This window comes from Panicum virgatum, chromosome 5K (assembly GCF_016808335.1).
Source record: "Panicum virgatum strain AP13 chromosome 5K, P.virgatum_v5, whole genome shotgun sequence".
Lineage (NCBI taxonomy): Eukaryota > Viridiplantae > Streptophyta > Magnoliopsida > Poales > Poaceae > Panicum > Panicum virgatum.
In genome coordinates, this window is record NC_053140.1 from 7,180,054 (window position 1) to 7,201,556 (window position 21,503).

The following is a 21,503-nucleotide window of genomic DNA, read 5'->3' on the forward strand; positions in this document are numbered from 1 at the left end:
TGGTTTTCCAGCGGAGCGAGGGCAAGGAATCAACCAATAACTGGAGAGAGAACCTGATGCTGAAGAAGGCCATGTGCTTGATTTCATACTGGACTTGTAGTAGTGGATGCAATGCAAATTTAGCAAGCGTCATTGGTTAGTTGGTACGCGACCGTACCAGAGAGATGGCGGACACGCGTCCTCCGCGATCGAACCGACCCCCCTACGTGATTGCCGAAAGAGTTGTCTGTCCTGTCCATTGGGAAAAAGGAGAGGGCATCGAGACGCTGCGTACCTAGGGAAGAAGCTTCCCGCCGGGGTTGCAAGTTCTTCCAACCTCATCCTAGCTCTCTCCTCCTTTTTAGTTTTTATTTGACTTTTGGAGCAGGCGGCGCACCAAAATGTGTTCCATCAATAATAAACTGAGACCTGAGATTGACTTGACAACATGAATGAGCAGTGTGCCTGTTATTTTTTAAAGGAAAAAATCTAAATTACTTCCTTCAACTATAGCTAAAATCTGGATAACTTCTTGAACTATAACTTCTTCAATTTACCCTCTAAATTATGTCATTTAGTTCAAATTACCCCTAATACAATTTATCTCTTTTTATTTATCCATACATGGGTGGAGTTTTAAGCTTTACAAGATAATAGTACACATCATAACACATGTTAGAAAAATACATCATAATTTTTATTATTATTTTGATAGGTTAGAATATTTAATGATAAATTAATCATTGGAGTTCAATATTATATAAAAATAACGATGAAAAATTATAAAAAATATTAATATGCATTGTGATGTCCACTACTGTAAACTTTAAACTAAAATTCAACTTGTATATATAATAGAGGTTGCGCACGTTTCGTCAAGCGCGACATGCATCTTTATCCATCCACATTAATTTATCTACGGTGATCAAACGAAAACATAATGTGCGATCAAGCTGTCATTATGTTTCCCAATAGCTACTAAGCTTTAATTTTGCTTTTTTTAATAGCTTGTGATTTATAATTACTATTAATTAGTTACTGTATTTAACTTCCTGCTTAGATTCACTCTCCATTAGGTCAGTCTCAGTGTGGGTTTCATGGAGAGTTTCATGACATTAAATATCATCAATTTTGCTGACGTGGCAAGGAGAGAGAATGATGGAGTTTCATGGGATGTGAGGAGAGTTTCATCACTATAAAACTCATCTGGTCCGGTTACTTAGTTTTCAGTCTAGGTATCTGTGTCCATAAAACTCTCACTGAGACTAGCCTTACAATTACTTTCACAATACCACCTCATGTACGTGTAGACTCGATCGATGCGGCTAAGCATATGCCATCGAGAGTTTTGGGGCACGTCCAAGACAGAGCACGCAATTTACGTGAGCCATATAAAAGGCGGGGCGGGCATCTTTGAGAGACTCTCCAAAATATACTAGCAAAATTTTCATTTAACTATCCATTTTGCAAAGGTTGACTCTCTATATTGTGGTAGAGTCCAACAGACTAGCTACCATATTTATTCGACTCTAACCATTTAGCTCAGGAGGGAATTTAACCAAGATATAAAGAGGGAGCTCATTTTCCTTCTCTTCTTCTTTCTCTCCTTCTATCCTTCTTCCTGCCCCTTCTTCATTATTTCTTCCCAAAAATGGAGAGGTGGGCTTAGAGGGGTATCCATGGTTCTTGGGGAGGTAGAGGGGCTCGACCCCCTCTAGCCCCCCATGTAGACCCGCCCCTGATTTAGCTATCCTGTCGCCCTCACCTTGTCTGCTCTCCTTCGTGCTCCCTCCTCGGCCCCTCCATGCCTTCCATGGCTGCACTGCTCGGCCGGCCGCCGCGCTGCGAGGGGGACCCAACAATGGTTGTGTCAGCTTGGCCCGCCCGGCCATGGCAGCACCGCTCGGTCGGCCGATCGCAGCGCCACCACGAGGGGGAACCACCGCGAGGGGGCTCGCCGGTTCCCATGCCGCTGCGAAGGGGGTATCTATGGATCTTGGGAAGATAGAGGAGGCTTGATCCCCCTAGCCCCCCATGTAGATCCACCTTGCCTGCAGCTGTGATTGTAAAGTTTGGAACTACAGAATTTTGAATCCGGGTGTACAAAGTTTATAATATGATAGTAGACATTTACAATGTGTTAGCAGAAAGTTCATAAATTTGGAGTCACAGTTAAGAATTACAAAGTTTTTGGATCCTTGAAATGTTTGAAACATATTAATAGAAACTCTTGAATTTATTAAACTACAAATGTCTAGAGTTAGTTTTGTAAAAATATTTTAAACTAGTGTCTTCAAAGTTCCCGAATTCAAAGTGCAAAGTTACCAAATTTTTAATGCAAAGTTTTTCACATGATGTTGAAAGCTGGACATGTCAAAAGTTTTGAATATATCATTTGAAACTTTTTCATATCCAATCTTAAAGATTTTAGATGTTTACTTAAAAGTTTGAAATGTAGAAAGTTATTTATACAAAGTTTCTCATTCAATGGAAGATAAAATAGTTAAAGTTTTTAATATATGATTTATAAAGTTTTTTATATAGTTGTAAAATTCTAGTACACAATTTTTGGATCCAGGAGTGTAAAGTTTTGAAATTGCAAATTTTCAAATCTAGGTGTACAAAGTTTATAACGTGCTCATAGAAAGTTCATAAATTTGGTTAAAATTCACTTACATTTTTTGTGCTAATAACACATGTTTTTTTTGTATTGAGTAAAAATGCTCTAAATATATGTTTTCCAAGTCTATGGACCCACGAAGTTAGGTATGTAATTATGTATATAGGTACTCAACCCAATATGTAAGAAGTTTCAAATTTACCGCTCAGATAAAATTTACTTAAAAGTTTCTAACACGTGAATATAAAGTTTTAGACCCACGAAGGATAGAGTTTTGAAATGTACTAGTATAAATTTTCCTGCAGCTGTGACTCAAAAGTTTGAAACTAAAAATTTTTAGAACCGGGATGTCTAAAGTTTATAATATGATAGTAGAAATTTTCAATATTTTAGTACAAAGTTCATAAATTCAGAGTCAAAGTTAAGAATTACAAAGTTATTTTGGATCCTTAAAATATTTTGAAACATGCCATCAGAAACTCTAGAATTTATTAAACTGCAAATTTTGGAGTTAGTTTTGAATTTTTTAACTAGCGCCTTCAAAGTTTCTTAACTCAAAGTGCAAAGTTACCAAATTTTGAATGTAAAGTTTTTTCAAATGATGTTGAAAGCTGGACTTTGTCAGAAGTTTTAAATATATCATTTGAAAGTTTTTCATATCCAATCTCAAATATTTTAGACGTTTACTTAAAAGATTGGAATGCACACATTTATTTATATAAAATTTAAAATTTTTTCTCAAATAAATTTTTTCTTAAATGTCTCTAACATGTGCTTATGAAGTTTTGGATCCATTGTGCGGAAGGTTTTGAATGCTAGTATAAATTATACAAAGTTCTTGATTTTAGTGTTTTTTATTTTTATAAAGATGTGGACTCCGGTGTAGAAAGTTTGAAAATATGTTAGTAGAAAGTTTTTTGAATTTTGAGTGCAAGGTTTGAATTATAGTTTTCAAATATCCATGTATAAAGTTTCGTATCTAGTACCATAGATTTTTAATTTTTTTGTACAGAGTTCTTCATTTAGTGTATAAAGTTTTGGAATTACAAAGTTGTGCACTCCGATGTAGAAAATTTGAAAACATGTTAGTACAAAGTTTTTTATTTTTTTAGAGTGCAAGGTTTCAATTAAACTTTTTGCATTTGGGAGTACAAATTTGTATATCTACAAATACAATGTTCGATATATGCTAGTAGTAAGTTTCAGATATAGGAGTAGGAAGTTTTGGTATATGTCTTCAAAAAAATTTTAATGCTGCACCAAATTAAAAGGTTTTCTATAATGTTCGAAGATTCTATTAGCAGCACAATGGTTTGGATTTGAGAGTACAATGTTTATAATGTGCACATGCTAGTAGAAAGTTTCTAAATTTGTTGTGTGAAGTTTGGAAATACAAAAGTTTAAAGTTCCACATACCACTACAAAGTTCTAAATATACGATTTCAAAGGATTTTTTGAATTTTAAATAGATTCCAAAGTGTTTTTTATTTTTATTCATCGGGTTTTTTATTTAGTTATGTGGATGAGAAGGATATTTTCTCTATGAAACTTTTACTTTGATATAGATGTCAAAGCAATTTCCCCGCCTGTGTACTATTCACTTTATTCGTTGTCCGAAAGGAGAAAAGATATGCACCAAGATCACTTCTGATCTAACTTCAAAGTATCGTGTAAAATAAAGTAATAAAAAATAAAATAAAGAAGCTAGACAGGGGAATAACGAAGGAAAAAACACGTCGGTTCCAACTTGTGTCCTGATGACCTAGTATCTCTTAAAATTATCTATTTAAAAGTTGCTTTCGCCAAACTCCATCCAAGTTGCCCAACAATGCAGACATCACAAGTCACATCAAACGTTTACTACTATAGTATAATTTTGCATACGCATGATGCCTGCCCCAGTTGCAGATTTCCCCCCTCGCCACCTATCCATTGGTCGGAGGCTGCTGATTTGTTGCTGCTCGTGCTTGGATTCAGCTCCACTCAAAACGGCCTCGCGGATGTCCAACAGCTTTGACCCCCTGAACTTGGGGCACCATGGTCTTGGGAGCAGCACCATCTATCGCTGTTGCTGTCGTTCTCGCGGTGGAATTATTGGAAGGTGACTATCTATGGCAACCAGATGTGGTAATAGGTCATGGCTCTAATGGCCTTAGCATAATATAATTTTAAATTTTTAGCTCAAAATTGTATAGGATTAAACTCCGGTTTTTTTAAGACTTGGTCTTTAAATTTTTTAGATCAAATTCCAAAATCTTTTACCACCTCTAATCGCAACGCAGCAACAACCGATTTGACTGTTTGAGGATGAGGATAAAGATCGAGAGGTCCGGGAGCGTGATTTCGATTTGTGGGTGGGCCCGGACCCCCGGTTGGTCGGTTGCTTAGCGAGGAGGTGAAATAAACCAGGGGGATGCACGGCTTGAGATTGAGACACAAGATTGGCACTCCCTCTGTTTCAAATTATAAGATATCTCAAGAATTTTGAAGAGTCAAAACAATTTCAAGTTTGACCAAAATTATAAAGAAAAAATATAAAAATTTATGATATCAAACTGATGTACTATGAATTATCAAAAAAATGATGTACTATGAAAAGAATCTAATAGTACTTAGCTTATATAATAAATGTCATTATTCTATTATATAAATTTGATCAAATATAGAAAATTTTGACTCTTCAAAATTGTTGGAATGTCTTATAATTTGGAATGGAGGGAGTAGAATATATTTTTTATAGTATTGGCAGTTTATTCGGTGAAAGAAGATTGTTGAATATGCTCTCAGTAACCAAGCCATGCGATGCGGGCAAAAAAACTCGCGCAACACCTGAGCGCCAGAGTCAAAACCGGGGGAACCGCCTTGATTGCTCTGCGCGTAGTTTCTGCGGTGCTCGCTGTCACCGCCGCATGGGCTGCGGCGGCGCGGAATCCCTTTGCCCAAATCCTGCCATCAGTGCCAACTTAAAAGACAAAAGAAAACCGACTTTCCTCTTAGTCTGTGCGTCGGCTCTCTCACAGTGATAGGGAAGTGTGTCATAAGCTAGCGATGAAATTGTCGCTGACGAGATGATTTTTTTTCTTTTCTTTTTTTTGAAAGAAGATTTTTTTCTTCTCTCTCTGTCATCTTAGCATAAGTTAGAAACGTCGTCAGCCGATGGAGACCTTACTGTGCCATTGTTTGGCTTCGTAGCGCTAGGCTACTGTAGCAAACTTTAACTATCAATTAGAAGTATTAAATAAAAATAGTTTATAAAACTAACTCCACAACCTCTGTGTTACTTTCCGAGACGAATTTAATGAGGTCTTTAATTGCATGATTAGAGTATGAAAACTGTAGCCAATCATGAATTAATTAGGTTTATTAGATTTGTTGCACAAAATTGCACCTATCTATGAAAAAATTTTACAAATAAATTTTGTTTAGTATTTTATGCATGTAAAATTCTCCTATAGCGTTAGGTGTGTTAGAATGAACCAAACATGTAATGCTGCGTTGACGAAGCATCTGCAGGCCCACCGGTGATATTCGTTTCCTACGACAGTTACGACCGGTCCAAACTAGGAGATGGGTCCAGCTACCAGTACCAGGCAATGGTCGCAGGGTCGTCCTCTGCTTTCACTTTTCCTTGCCACAGTTTTTTTTTTCTTGAGTGCAGTTTTGTTGGCAAATTTGGACCGTCCCCATTGCTCGCCAGGATATAAATGCTGAAAAAATGCTAGTAGGAGTTAGATCCAGTGGATTTATATGGGTCCGTTGCATACGGTTATCTAGTTTTACCACCGTTTTTAAATATATGACGATGTTGATTTTTAAGTTTATTTAACTATTTGATGTAGGTCTAGACATAACGCTACTTATTTTACTTTTATTCCCTAAACCAATAAATAGATATTGTTGGTTAGAATTTGAGTAAAATGGCAACAATGCCATATAGTATTTAAAACGGAGAGAGTATATGCGCCATACGGTTCGGGTGTTGATATCTACTCTGGCTCAGCAAGACAACAACTGGATCTATTTGCATGGTTTTCGCGGTTGAGACACATCACAGCCACAATAGGTTAGTTTGTTGGTTAAAAGTATTCCTAGCAAACGGCTGCTTTGTCCCCCAATTTTGATTTTAGGTCACTGTCAGTGGGAGTTTCATGGACACAGATACTAGACTAAGAACTAGGTAACTGTCAGGTACCATAATTTAGGGCACCCTAATCAGGGACTAAAACGCCCTCAAACACGCAAAACAAGATCAGACGCCTGGGCCGAATCCTTCTCTGGAAGAAACACCGACATCTAAGCTTGGATGCCCAAGGCCACTCCATGAGAGAGGGGCCCAAATGTACACTCAGCCCACGGCCCAACACCACGGTACGGCCCCTCCGAGGCCTCACCAGTCGTGGAGCCAACTCCGCCTCGCTCGAGGGCTCCCCGCCGAGGCCCCTCGATGCACATGCAATCTCCGCCTCACTCGAGGCCCCCTCAGCCGAGCCCTCCGCGGGGCCTCGGCACGGGGAAAACTCTGCCTCGCTCAAGTCTCCCCTCGGCAGACTGGAGCAACGGCCCAACCACCCGACGGGACGGGCACATTTATTGCCAACCACTCCGCAAAATGGGAAGGGAGCCAGACGGCGTCGGCCACCACGCCGCACAGCAGACGTGACCGCCGTCCCGTCTGCCTGCTCCAACCACTGTGCCACTATTCCCGGCACGGGGTGGATCTGTGGAAAACTATGCGGACAGGCCTGACACCGCCCCGCTACTGTGCTGCCTACCCCTTGTACTTTCTCCTCTGCAAGACCCTCGGCAGGCATGGGCGACGGCCCTCGGACGCGGTACGGCCCTTGACCGGGGCAAGATCGCCATCAGCAGCACCCTCGGCGCCCCGCCTCGTCAACACGGCGCACTGCGCACTGCGCACCTCTACAGCGACCGCCACACCGCCGACTGGAGCCACAGGGCAAGGACACGCCCCGGGCATGGCTGAAGGGCTTTCAAGGACGACGACCATGCCCAGCGCCATGCTCCACAGCGCAGGGACCGCCAACTGTTTTCCCCCGATTCGGGGGGAAGGAGACGACTCCACTGCTCATGCACATATGTAATCCTTCCCTCCTTGGGTCTATAAAAGGAGGGAGAAACACACGAGCGGACACACGCGAACTCACACTCGCACTCACAACTCCCGATATTGGCACTCACCTCAATCACCCCTAGCACATCTAGGGACTTGGGAGCTTCTTTCCCTCTCTCGCTCAAGCTTGTACCCCCTACTACAAGCACCCCGGTGCAAGATAATACAGTGCTCCCCTCTCTACTGGACGTACGGCCTCATCGGCCGGAACCAGGATAAACCCGGTGTCATTATGTTATCTCTTGCATCAACCATCTAGGGACAGGGACACGCAGCATCATTACTAGTTGGTGCTAGACCGCGAGGTCCGGACACTGACAGTAACCGTGCCAGATAAGTTTTATGGTGATGAAACTCTCCTCACATCTCATGAAATTTCATTCTTCTTTCTCCTTGCCGTGTTAGCAAAATTAATAATATTTAATGTCATGAAACTCTCCATAAAATCCCCCAATGAGTGCAATACTAGTTTCTTTCACAAGTCAATCGTGGCGTGAATGACTTTCATATCCTCATTCATTTACTTCATGCAACTTACCGGACTTCCTAAAATCATGGACAAAAACTAATTTTGAAATGCAAATTAAATTTGACCACTAAATTATATTAGACGGTTGCTATTATCCAATAATTCCTAGAATTGCACTTTTTTGTGATTTTTTTAAATATTGGGATTGCACTCTTTATGGGAGGGAAGGTCGTCTTCTCCCCCACCCTAAGTTCTGCTCTGCTCTTTTTTCGCCTACCGCTTTGGAGCGTATCTTCTTCTTTTTTCTTTTGCTCCTATACACGCTTGCTGTACTCGAGAGATCAGAAACGCAGCAGATACACGCAATCAAGCAACAAGTCATTATTGTGGTGTTTCAGAGACGGAAACGGAAATAGCCCACGACAGAGACGGAACAAGTACGATACACAGGAGACTATATGTAACATCCCGAAAATTACCTAAAATAAATCGTGCGCTAAAATTTTGTTTCTCGTCGTTGAGCTCGATCTCTCCTTGATACCCTAATCCCAGTTTTCCGGAATCTTCCCTGTTCCGCCGGATCTCCCGAATCCCCAGAGACCCGACACCCGTATCCGACACCCTATTTTTCCTCGACCCGCGCGTCGCACTCTCGCGCCCCCGGACGCCAAGCGTGGCCGACCGGCTCCGCGATCAGCGCCGTGATCCCGGCGCGGATCTCTCTCTCCCTCTCTCTTTTTTTTTCCTTTTCTTTCCCCCTCCTTTTTCCTTTTCTTTTCTTTTTCCATTTTCTTTTCTCCTTTCTTTCCTTTTCTTTTCCCTCTCCTTCCCTCTCCTCTCTTTCTTTCCTTCTCCTCTGCCGCGCGCCTGGCCCGCGCCCTCCCCTCGCCCCCTGCTCACCCGGCCGCGCTCTCCACCCGAGCACGCCGCCCTTGGGCCCAGCTCCGGTCGCGCAGCGCGCCCGGCCCGGCCGGTCCTCCTCCCCGCGCGCGCCCCCTGGCCGTGCCCCACCTGCCGCCCGCGCCACCACCGCACTCGCGCGCGCCCGCCTGAGCTGAGCCGCGCCAGGGCGACACGGTGCCGTGACGAGCCGAGCGCACAGCGCCGGCGACTGCGGCACAGCGCCGCCTGCACGCGGTCGCCGCTTGCCCAAGGCACCGCCACGCGGTCCGCCCATCGACGACCCCCGCACAGGGCCATCGGCGACCCGCCGTCGCGTCCCATCCCGCTCGCCGGCCCCGCTCACACCGCCCCCGGGCCGTGCCCACGCGAACGCCGTGCGCGCGCACGCCCCCGGGACCCCGCTCTCGCGCGCGCCGCTGCTACCGCCCCTCCGCCCGCACTGCCGCTGCGCGCACCCACGCGCGCCCGCCTGAGCCGAGCGCGCGCCCACGCCACGGCCGACCGCCGTTGACGCGGCACAGCGGCGTCGACCACGGCACAGCGCCGCCTGCGGCGGTCGCCCGTGGTGTCGCTTCGCCTCGCCGCTCCATTTCCGCGCCCCGTTGACGTTCCACCAGTGCCCCGCGCGCGCCTCACTCGCTGCCACCATTGACGCCGCACAGAGCCTCGCCGCCCCCCGCCATTAAACCGCCTGCAAGCTTGCCGCCGGCCAGCACCCCGCCACCGCCTTGGCCACCTATAAAAGAGGCCGCAGAGCCCTCCCCGAGCACCACACCTACAGCCTCCGGCCGCGCCGCCACCCCACGCCCTCTCCTCAGCCCTGCAGCGCCGCCGCCGCTCACCACTCCCACCATTACCGCCGCCGCGAGCACAGGCCACCGCGGAGCCCCCATTCCGCAGCACCGCAGCTAGAGCCGAGGTAGGCAACGGGGTTCCCGAGCTCCTCATCCCCTTTTCCCCTCGAATCCGGGCCGAAAGCAGGCGCTGCAGCGCCGCCTCATGTCCGCCGCCGCTCGCCGCCGCACCCCGTCGCGGCCAGGCCAACTCAGGCCGTCTCCGCCCGAGCCGTGGCTGGGAATCAACCTCACGGCTCCCTCTCTCCCTTTTCCCCCACTCCGGAGCCACCCCCGAGCCTCTGGCCGCCGGGATTGGCGCCGCCGGCGCCCCTCCATCCCCTTCCTCTGTTCTGAACGGGAGGAAGGAGGGGGAAGAGAGGGCTTTTTGCCCCTAGGCCCTTCCTTTCCCTTCTATTTACTAAAGAACCCTTCCACTCTTTGGGGTTTTTCAAATAAAGCCTCACCCCTTATTGGATTTACAAACAAACCCTCCATTGTATAAAAATATTGATAAATAGGCCCCTGACTCTTTTAGACTAACCCAAGAAACTTCTAAAAATGCAAACCAAGCCCCTGCCCTCATAAACTTAATTACAATTAGGTCCCTGGACCCCTGTTTAGGGCCTAAACACTCCTTTGACCTATCATTTTATGCGCCTAACAACCTCGGATCTACCCAAAACTCGACCACGCCTCTCTTAACTCAGTTTTGGCCATACCATTCAGAAACCATCCAAAAATAATACTCTATGCTCTGTATTTCATGTGTTCCCGTTTCGAGCTCGACGACAGATCTTTACTTTCTGTGTTTTGATTGTGTGCCTGTTTGTGTGCGCTTTAGATCACGGAGTGAACGAAGGAGAACCCGTTGACGAGCCGTACTGTGAGCAGGAGAACGAGGACCAGTTCCACGACCCCGAGCCCGAAGGACAGGAATTCCCCGAAGGCTTTGAAGACGGCAAGTTCAATCCCATCCTTTGATGCATGTTTCTGTCCTAGTTTTATAAACACAACCCAATGGCCTGTTTTATAAAACTGCATATGTTTACTTGCATGAAAACACGGTTGGATAGCCACCCCTTGATTTGCGATGACTATTCCTTGACCACCTAGATTAATGTCTGATTTTGCTTGGACGTTAATCGATATTAGAACGCTTAGGACTTTACCCTTAATATGATTTATTTGATAAAGAAAAATGTGTGCGTATGGGACGGGATAAAATGTGGATTTCCGAAAGACGAGTATGGGCGAGATGGACGGCATTTCTGTGTGAATTGCCGATTGGTGTGCTTATGCCTGTGTGGCAGGGCAAAGAAGGGAGTTATCCATCTTGTCGCGTTTAAGGACCGAGTTGGTGTGTCATCTCACCTAACTCCACTATCGTGCAAACCACTCGACCGTTGTATGGGCAACGGCGTAGCATAAATCCCACTAGTTAGTGTGATAGCCATCAGGAGAGCTGAGAGCAACGGGTGACTAAGGAGAAGGGATAAGTCCAGAGTGACTTATGCCCGGTTATACCTAAGTGAATGGTCGATGACCCCTTGGTGCATCCCGTGATGGCTAGTCAGGCTTAGCTATGGTGGGTAATGGCTATGTTGGGATCTACACCGACACGACGGTGTTCGAGTTGTGGTATCCTACTTGTGGGTAAAGTTGCACACCTCTGCAGAGTTAAGAATCTATTCGAATAGTCCGTGCCCACGGTATTGGGTGAGTTATGGTGTGGTCACATAACTAGTGTTTCTTTGGGATGGGCTGGTGTGAGTTGTTTTGGAATTGTGTCCGGCAGTTGTGCCGTGTGCTACGACGGACGGGGAGTCCGGTAGCAGTTTAAAATTTGAAACTCCGTGTTACTCCAGAAACTGATTTTTCAAAAAGGCTTTCCTTAAAATAAACCCCTGCATAAAATATCGTTTTTCTGCAAATTAAACCGTAACCTTATCCTTGATTTACCTATGCATAATATCCTGTTATAACCCCCCTCCGTGGGTGTGATTGGACTTGCTGAGTACGTTTGTACTCACCCCACTCTTACTTTTTACAGAAGAAGACCCAGACTTTGTACCGGACGACGTTGAGTAGGGGTACCGTCCTGCACCCAACCTTGCCTGTGGAACCGGCCCTGTCGAGATGCCTCCGCTGTCGCAGTACTCTGAGCCTGTGGTAGACCCTATGTGGTTTGCAGTCTGGTGTTATGTCGTAGCTTGGTTAGTTATCATCATTATCTGTATTGAGTGTCCGCCAAGGTTTGTAAGGTTTTGAACCATCTGATGTAATAAATGTGGCATCAGCCTCCTGCGACTGATGTTTTGTATCACATTTAAGTCTTCTCTTATGAGGGGACGCTTCACTATACCGAGTACCGGCTTATATCCCAGACAGAATTTAAAACACGTGAACAGCACACGCGGCCTATTGACGACCCTGACATCAGCAGGCAGATCGACGAGACGGCGACGACGACGCAGCCGGCCGGCCCTGACTTTTTGGTGGCCCGGTGCATGAAAAAAATGGAGGCCCCATTTACCATAAAAATAGAAGAAGTCAAATTGGCAATCGCAGGCGGTGAATCGGTGATCCGTAGACTGCGGTGACATCTCGCGAGGAAGTAAAGGATGCATTAAGGCGTGCAATTGGTAGATGGTGGATGAGTTGTCAATTGATTCCTCTCTATTAGGCCTACTATCTATGTAAACATGCAGTTGGGCTTTGATGGCACTTGTAACTTTTTTTTTATCCCAAAACAGCTCGTTACTTTATTCATCCAACTAGATAGAGATATCATACCCAACAATACAAATTATAAAGTCTGGGAGAGGATCAAGTCTGGGAGAGGATCATGCCAAATATTTGGATGATCTGGGCCCTTTCAACACCTAAATGAGTTAGCTCTCGAGCACAAGTGTAACTTGTGATTTAACAGATCTTTTAGCCCGGTGCGGTCGCACCTTGCGCACTGCGGGACGGCCCTGGACGCAGCAGGCGTATCCACTAAGATACTCGATGGCCGTGACCAGTATCTACATGTGTGCGGGTGTCAGTTGGCCGCCACGGCGGCGAAGAAAGCGCCCGACACCGCGAGGTAGTAAGCGCCCTTGCCCACGCCCGTCGGCGCCTCGTACACGACGAGGGTGACGGCCGCGCACTATACCACAGCCCCGATACATCAACTGACCGTCAGTCGCTAAAAGCCGTTGTACCGACAGACCATCAGTCGGTATAGATGTATGCCAACATCACGTTTCTGTCGTTATAAGTGGCGTCGGTATAACTTATACCGACTGACAAAGTTATACCAACTGATGGTCTGATGCCCTACTAAGATATACCAACTGACACATATCCCAACCAATGATCTGTTACAATTTTTTTACCGACTGACAGCAAGTAGCTAAATTTCTTTACCAACTAACAATCCAATGCTAAGAATCCATATAAAATAATATAATTAATCTCTCATTGATCATACAGCACCAATTTTTTTGAAACAATACATAACAAACACACTTGACTGATGGTTTTTCATTTGAAGCCAAAAGATTCAATATGAGCATACAAACATTGACATTGATCACCCATACATTTAGTTGTCCAATTTTTCCCCAGAACTACAGACAAAGGGTCCATATAAGCCAGCAATTACAAGAAGCATATACAACCAAATTTTCCATCACAGTAAACACCAAAAGGCGCTCAGGAACGCCAAAAGACTTAACTACAGAGAAGGCCTAACCTATAAACACAACCTAAAAGGCTACATACCAGGAACACAGCTAAGCACTTGACTCCTTATAAAGCATCCTCTTAGAGACACCTTATAAAGCATCCTCTTGGAGATCCTAGTTTTATCTCTAGGAAGTTCAGAAGAAACACAATTTCAATGTGCTGGAACTGGTAGACAAAAGAAGCATGCCCTCCCTCTGCGATCAGGCATCCATGCTCACACCTTGAAGGGAAAAAAATAATTAGAAATGATTCAATTACATAATACATACAGAACTCAAATATGTAGCTAATGCATGATATATTATCCAGATACTTGCACTGTTTGTAGGAATGTCTTTAAAAATACCAGTTTTTTTAAAAAAAAATTACCTGAATTCCTAACATGCTATGCTGTGTGCAGCATGAGGAGTTGCGGAACATTCAAGATGGAAAGTCTAGACCTCCACAGTGGCTTTCAGCTCGATTGCTTGCCATGGTAAGTACTGTCATTTCTTCAGTCAAGTTATGGTGCTGGTAATAGATGCATAAGAAATCAGCAGGCATTAATATATCATACCATGTGCATTTACTTTCAGTTTAAGGGGGTATGCAAGAGTTAATGGGATGTCATACCTGGAGCCATTTCTTCCAGAGGTGCAGGACCAAGATCGTTTTCCTTGTTCTCCTCATTCTTTGTCACTACGTATCTGTTACCCATGTATTCATTCCCATCAACAAAATTCGGTATATATGAAATGCTTATATAGTTCAGCTCACGGAATGCTAACCAACATGTGTTACAAGTAATTTGTAAGCAAAGAGGGGGGAAAAACCCCTAGCACCACCGAACAACTTGACAGTTGACCCTAGCACGTCCTCAAATCAACAAGCATACATACGTATATGAATCCAGGACTACAAGTGCAACCGGATCTGCTAAAATCCAAGCAAGGGGAGGGGGGAGTGAGGGAATGGAAAGTAATACCTTGATGGAGATTGAAAGATGGAGCGTGACGAGGGGCTCGGGCAGTCGGGAAGACAAGGGGATCGATGCGGCCCATGCGGCTTCGCAGCCGCCGCCACCGATGCGCTCTGCGCCCGCACGAATGGATGTGCTCCATAGTCCATATTGTGCAGCATCCGCCTCCTGGGAGGTCCCCCGCACGGATGCGAGCACAAGGCATGCGCCGGCTCCCGCGGTCCCTCACGCGCTCTCGCCGCCCACATCCTCCTGCGGGTCCCGCGTTTCTTGCAGCTCGAGCGGTGGGCGTCACGTCTCCTGCTCTCCCGTGGGTTGATGCGGCGGCTCCTGGACGCGGCGGCCGGCGGGGCTGCCCGGTCTCCCGCTCCTGGACGCAAGGAGGCGTGGATTTGGGAGAGGAGCAGTGGGCGGGCAGCGGCGCGGCTCCACGACACGGTGGCTGGCTGTTGCTAGCGTGGATTTGGGAAAGGAGTACTGGGCGGGCAGCGACGCGCGGCTCTGGATGAGATCTGGGAGAGAAGCAGCAAACGCGAGGCGGTCGAGCGCGCAAGACTTTGGGAGATTTGGGGAGAGCGCGCGGCGGCGGAGACATTTGGGAGAAGATGGCGGCGCGCAAGCGCGCAAGGGCAGAAGAACGATAGAATTAGGGTTCTCCGAAGCTGATTGGTCACTGGTGGGCTCCTGAAGGAAAAATTGCGCGCCGGAGTGGGCCTAAAGCGCCCGATAGGCCCAGTACATGTATGCCGACGGATGGTTTGAGGCCTATATCAGCTTTTACCAACTGATGGTGCGATGGTACATGTGAACAGAAATACCGACTGATGGTCAGTCGTTAAAACTTGAATTACCGACTGATTGACTGTTGCAGAGCTTTACCGACCGACAATTTGTTGCTATTAATCTACTTTTGCCGACACACGTTTGATGGGATTTCTGGGCTGTGGTATAGTGGCGGAGGCGATGAAGAGGCTGGCCAGAACCCAAGCCGGCAGCTTGGTGGTGGCCTCCAGGTTGGCCTTGGCCGCGGCGGCGACCACCACCGCGTCGTCCCTCTCGTTCTCGAGCGCCTCCGCCTCCGCCTCCACCTTGGTCACCTGGACGTCCACCTTGTGCACGGCGACGAACTGCTTGCTAACGTTGGCGTTGTGGATGAAGAGGCCAAAGTGGTCGAGCTCGAGCTGGACCTTCTCGACGACGGCCTGCTCGAACGACGACTCGGCGCCCTGGGAGATCTCCTCCGCGGTCATGGAGGCCGCGAGCGCGCGCGCCTGGCCCTCGACGGCGCCCCTCACGAGTTCGCCGACGTGTGAGGGGTCGTTGCCGTGCGGCGCGATGATGAGCTTGGAGTACGCCTTGCTGTGCTCGTCAACCTTGGGGCCGACGGTGAGGACCATGGGAAGGATGAGCGAGAGCTTCTCCAACGTTGTTGCGTGGACCTCAAACTCGTAGTTGACGGGCGTGGTGTCGAACCCGCCGGTGATGGCTAGGTACTCCGACGCGTCGGCGACCACCAAGCTCGCCATCTAGCTCTCTGCTCTCTCTGTGCTGTGCTGCGCTGAGCTGCAGCTGCTCTCTCTCTCTCTCTCTCTCTCTCTCTCTCTCTCTCTCTCTCTCTCTCTCTCTCTGGTTCAGCTTGCACGATCGAAACGGATGTCCACGCCGGGGGGATAAATAGGCACGGACGGTGGGGGAACGATATCTCGAAGAAGCTACCCCGAAGCTTCCAAGGTTAGCTTTGCACAGTTTGTTGGCTGCCAAGGGTAGAATGGGTAATTGTTCACCGAAACAAACACCGGACAGTGTGTTGACTTGCTGAATCGCTATGGTCAACCACACGCCCTCTCCAAGCAAAATAGCGGGGTCGACGCAACGTTGGTGGAGTTTGTCGTATTGACTCGCTCTGTTACGTCATCTGCTAGGTGGGGCCCTGGCCGAATCGTGCATCCAGTCGGCGCCCACACGCGTTGGCTTGACAACGATCCACGCCCCGATGGATCGTCAGCAAACGTGCGATGTCTGGGTAACCCTACTAACCAGCCGTCGGCCTAACGTAGTCACGTGCCTTGTGCGATGTGCTAATGTGATTCCGTTCCTCCGCATTTGATTGCTCCATTTTACATGTAAAGCCATTTGATTACACAGATTGTTCCTAATTTAAAGATTGATGAGGCACCCAACGTTAGCAACGTTTGCTATAACTTTAAGGAAAAAACTTTGCTTTCTATTGAAAGCGAATCAGAAGAGTTCAGAACTGAGATCACATATCATTTACGAGAAAATATGTCTGTGTGTCGCTATGGGTAAAAAAAACTACTTGCATTTAAACACGCTAGAGTACAAAATGAGGAAATGAATTCTCGAAGATTTTTATTCATTTAAAGATTTTATTTTTTATAATATTCAAATGTGAATCTTTCTAGCTAATAACAAGGTGTAAATTGTTTAGTTTAATAGAAAATGTGAAACAAAATTTCATAGCGCCGCATGTTTTTGTTTTTTCTAGGTTTATTCAAGATTCTTGGGACTTTATTTGTGTGCACTTTAAACTCGAACCTACTTCATAATAATCAAGACCATCATTCCTATATAATCATTGATTAAAATTCTCTTATCAATTTCCCTTATCATCTCTAATCTCAAAATCCGAAGTCTGAACTTGTTCTCTCGAGCAATGCCGAGATCTAGACCTTGCTATTTGATCTAGTCGTCAATTTCAATGTTGGACCATCCATTTAGCCTGTCCGGGTACAAATTAAGTATAATAAACAATGCAAATGGACATAATTTTGTTAGTTCTTTGAATGGATTTTTTCTAATTAATTGGATTCTACAAATAGTCCAAATCACCTGCATCAAAATTTATGAGCTTATTTAGGCCCATCTGTAACACCTCGAGTGTTAATCATCTAATGTGGTTGACTTCCTTTTTATAAAAACTTTGTTGAGTGGTTCGTAGCCACAGTCAAACTCATGTTTCGCTGTGTTTGAATTTTGAACCTTGGCTGGGCTTTAATCTCTTTTTCTCCTAAATTTAGAACTCAAATAAACTTTTTCCCAAAAACAGTCTTTGAAGGTCTTGAAATCCTCTACAACTATCGGTTTAGCTATTTTCCAAGTTTTCAATATAAAATTTGGAGTTTTCGCCGGTCAAATATCGTTTGACCCCGACGTCTCTCTCTCTCTCTCTCTCCTCGGCCCACCGGGCAGAGCACATTTGCCACAAAGCTTACCGACGAATGGCCATGGCGCCATGGTCACATCCCTTGCCGAGTTGGCATAACGCCAGCCGAGTTCAACACGTTGGGCCCTCCACCTGGGGCCTTATCCCTTCCCGGCGCCACATTTCCCTTCCTCCCTCTTTTCCTCCTCCAGCTCGGTGCGAACCAAGCTCCGTCCGCCTATGGGCCACACCTCCTCCCACTTCCATTCCACGGGCCTAGATCCTCATCACCATTCACCACCCCTCCACCTTCCCCGCCACTCACCCGACCCATTTCGGCCATTTCACGGCCGAGATCGACCCCGCCACCATCAGCCTCCATTGAAGCTCCGCCAAAATACTGGCACTCATTGAACCCTCATCTCCGGCGATAATCCGCCCGAATCAACCCACAAAATCATCACCCCAACCTTTTTCCCCTCCATTTCGCACGCCGCCGGCGTCAAAACGTGGATGCTCCGCCGCGCGCTCATCGCGGGCTGAGCGCACAGCCCTGAGCCGCACTACCAAGGGCTCGGCTCCGCCCGTCCGCGCTGACCGCGGGCCCGCCCGACTAGCCTTGCTGCCGGCGAGAGCTGCACGCCGGCCAAGCTGTCTGCCATGGCCCCGCGCTAGCCATGGCGTGAACGGCCCCTCTGACGTGTGGGACCCACAGGTTAGAGGCGGATATATAAGGATTATTTTTAAAAAAATTTGTGTAAACTGAGACGTGTAAAATGCAGAACAAATTAAGGAAAAATACTAAAAATGTAAAACTAAATTTGTTTGTTTAAAATGCATAACAAATCGAGGACATGTGCTAAAAATATTCACGCTTGTGAAATGTCCTTTTTACCCCTAGTAGAATTTAATTTGTGCTTTACTTTGTTTAATTAGTTTCTACAGATCTGTTAATCCAAAAATCATAAAATTTATGCAGTAGCTTGCGTTTTGCATAAGTAGTTCATTGTAAAAATGTCATATCTAGAAAACTATGCGTATTTTTGTAGATCCTTATTTGTTGCTTGTGTCTTGCTAAGGCTAAAAGAAATAGTTTCTGTTGTAATAATTCTTGTAAATTTTGGTTGCACTTTATCAATAGCTTATCATGCTAGTCTATTTGGGTTTTCAGATTATGGCTGCATGCTATGCAAGGAGTAACTGGTAAAATAATTGGCAATTGCTTGGCATAGAGATCTCTCAAAACCATTATTCAACCTGATCGCCTACAGCACGTCAGCGCCAAACTGTGTGGTGCCATTAATTATGTAGAGGCTGCTTCTCACGACAGACAAGGGTAGAGTGAGAGGGACGCTGCATGTTGGCACATCCAAGCTAGCTGAACACCATACGTACAATATCACAACCCCACGATCAGTACAGGCATCAAATCAGTAATAAGGGGAACCAACTCAAAGAAAAGAACCAAAATGTTCTGTTTCATTCGCGAGCTGCAACAGTTCAATTCCGTGCTCACGCTGTTCCATGCTCCTGCCTTATAGCTACAAGCCTACATTGCAGCTCTGGCCGCTTGCTCCGTCTCCACCATTTTGTTTCGCCAGAAGCTGGATCTGATCACCACAATAAAATGAGAAAAAATTATTAGCACATCAGGGGGGCTTATAATTATTGCATTTAGCAGTAACTGAGAGCAAGGGGCTCTGATGAATATCCTGTTTTTTTAGTTGACTGATCATTTCAGGCTACAGACTCCACAAACAAAGATCACAATCGTATGTTCCGTACTAATAACTGCCAGTTCTACAACCCTTACCTTGTGGGATAGCTCACTACCAGTGCTATTCAGTAAGGCAGCCATCTTATGGTTACACGCATTCATAGAAAACGTACGTATCACTACTGCCAGCTAATCAGAAAAAAAAAAAAGCTGCCCATCCCCCATCCCCCATCCCAGTGCTATTTCCATGCAGACTAGCATTCTTATACACAAGGTGCAGAGCCTAGCCTAGTACTCAAACAAAACAAACAACAATTAGCCGCATACAAGAAACGGGCCTCCATCAGTGTGCCCCCTTAACATCGGATTATCATTAACCAAAATAGCAGAGTCACTAGTCTCAAGATTCATTTCAGCATTTGTGTCTATTTTATTCGACACTACATTTTCCCCTGTTTTACTGAATATCTGTGATCAACTTAAACTTCATTCGTCAAACCATACACCACCAAAAGTTAGCATTATCTACTGAGCATAACGGATCATGGATCTTAAGAAACCGTCTGGGAAAGTATGTGCCTGGTTGGCATGGCCAGCTTGACGTAACTATACCAACATAACTGGGAGTCATGTCATTTTAATTACCAACAATGCAAAATATGTTGCTTAATTAACTAGGTACCCCGAAGCACCACAAAGATAAGGCCGCACAAACATGCTTAATTAGCTAGAAACAGTTACGTTTCAGTCTTGTACCTTCTTGGATTTTGTATCCCTCAAAGCATTTCTCAAAAGATTTTCCAACTTGTCTAGCTCATTGGCATCTGATTCGTCAGCATTGCTCTGGAGACACCTGCAAGCATGATGCAATTATAATCATTTATCATTGAACAAGAAAAGTAAGCAGGTAGAACTCATGAAACGGAGTAGGTGTTGTACCAGGTTACAATCTCTCTGAGCGTCGACTGCAAATCTGAAGAAGCTTCATCCTTGTTCTGTACCAAAACACCCTAGTCAGCTACATCTAATCAAAAGCTTAACATTCTTTGCATTTACACTTCTGGTATTTTGCGTAGACTGTACAGACAAAACATTATGTAAACTACGTGTACGACATTTTATTTTTGGTGCTGTCAACCAGCAAGTGTCGCATTGTGCAAAGACTGATGGTTTCTGAAATAGTATGATCAAGAGCTGGGCATGAGCTACAGGCTGCAATATTATGCACTGGAAAAAGCCACACACCGAGATCTTTTGATCGTTCCCTTTTTTCTTTTTCTTTTTCTTTTTTTTTGAAAGATCAGATCGATCGTTTCCATTTCGATCTCCATTCGCGTCTCCTGCTGGTCCGGCGAATTGCTGATAGCGGTCGTACGTATCTTGTATGCTGTAAAGAAGGAAACAGAATGGCAGTAGGACATGAGCTCACTGCAAATTAAACTCTTGAAAAAAAACAGATTTGTTAGATTCTGGAGAATCCGGACATCATCAGGTCGTGGCAGAATTGAAGCTGGTGACCATGGAACGAAAATGAACCTTGCGGAGGCGTACTCGTAGAGCTTGCCGGCGGGGGAGAAGACGAGGAGCGCGACCTCGGCGTCGCAGAGCAGCGAGAGCTCGAAGGCCTTCTTGAAGAGCCCCGCGCGGCGCTTGGAGAAGCGCCCTGCCGGCTGACGCGGTCCTCGATCCGCCGCAGCTCCACGCGCCCGCGCCGCGGCATCGCGCCGCCGTCGCTCCCGCGGGAACCCAACCCCGCCGGGCCCTCCGCCCAATCGCTTCTCGCCGCTGCTGGGCGCTGGGAGCTAAGCTAGGCCAAGCGGAGCACAGCGACAGCGAGAGGGGTTGTTGGGCCGGGCGGCGGCCACCATCGCGGGGGGGGGGGGGGGGGGGGGGGGGGGGGGGGGGGGGGGGGGACAGAGAGTAAAATATATCATGATGTCTGAACTTGTAGCGCTGTGTCAAATAAATCTTTGAACTTAAAAATCAGACATCTAA

At 46.3% G+C, this 21,503-nt stretch overlaps 1 protein-coding gene and 1 pseudogene across 2 annotated transcripts; both read right to left on the bottom strand.

Annotated features, from left to right (window-relative positions):
• Positions 1–13,439: 13,439 nt before the first annotated feature.
• LOC120706003 (flotillin-like protein 1) lies at positions 13,440–16,209 on the bottom strand. Of its 2 annotated transcripts, none has more exons than XM_039990567.1 (4): positions 14,635–16,209; positions 14,283–14,356; positions 14,040–14,152; positions 13,440–13,890 (listed from the first exon to the last, which is right to left on the bottom strand). In XM_039990567.1, exon 1 carries the CDS (start codon positions 16,152–16,154, stop codon positions 15,528–15,530), a length of 627 nt encoding a protein of 208 aa, XP_039846501.1. In that variant the 5' UTR covers positions 16,155–16,209; the 3' UTR covers positions 13,440–13,890; positions 14,040–14,152; positions 14,283–14,356; positions 14,635–15,527. The 2 variants fall into 2 exon arrangements, with proteins under 2 accessions (XP_039846501.1, XP_039846500.1); XM_039990566.1 differs by having other exon boundaries at positions 14,040–14,180.
• Positions 16,210–19,066: 2,857 nt separating this feature from the next.
• Positions 19,067–21,362, bottom strand: LOC120706005 (annotated as a pseudogene).
• Positions 21,363–21,503: the final 141 nt, after the last annotated feature.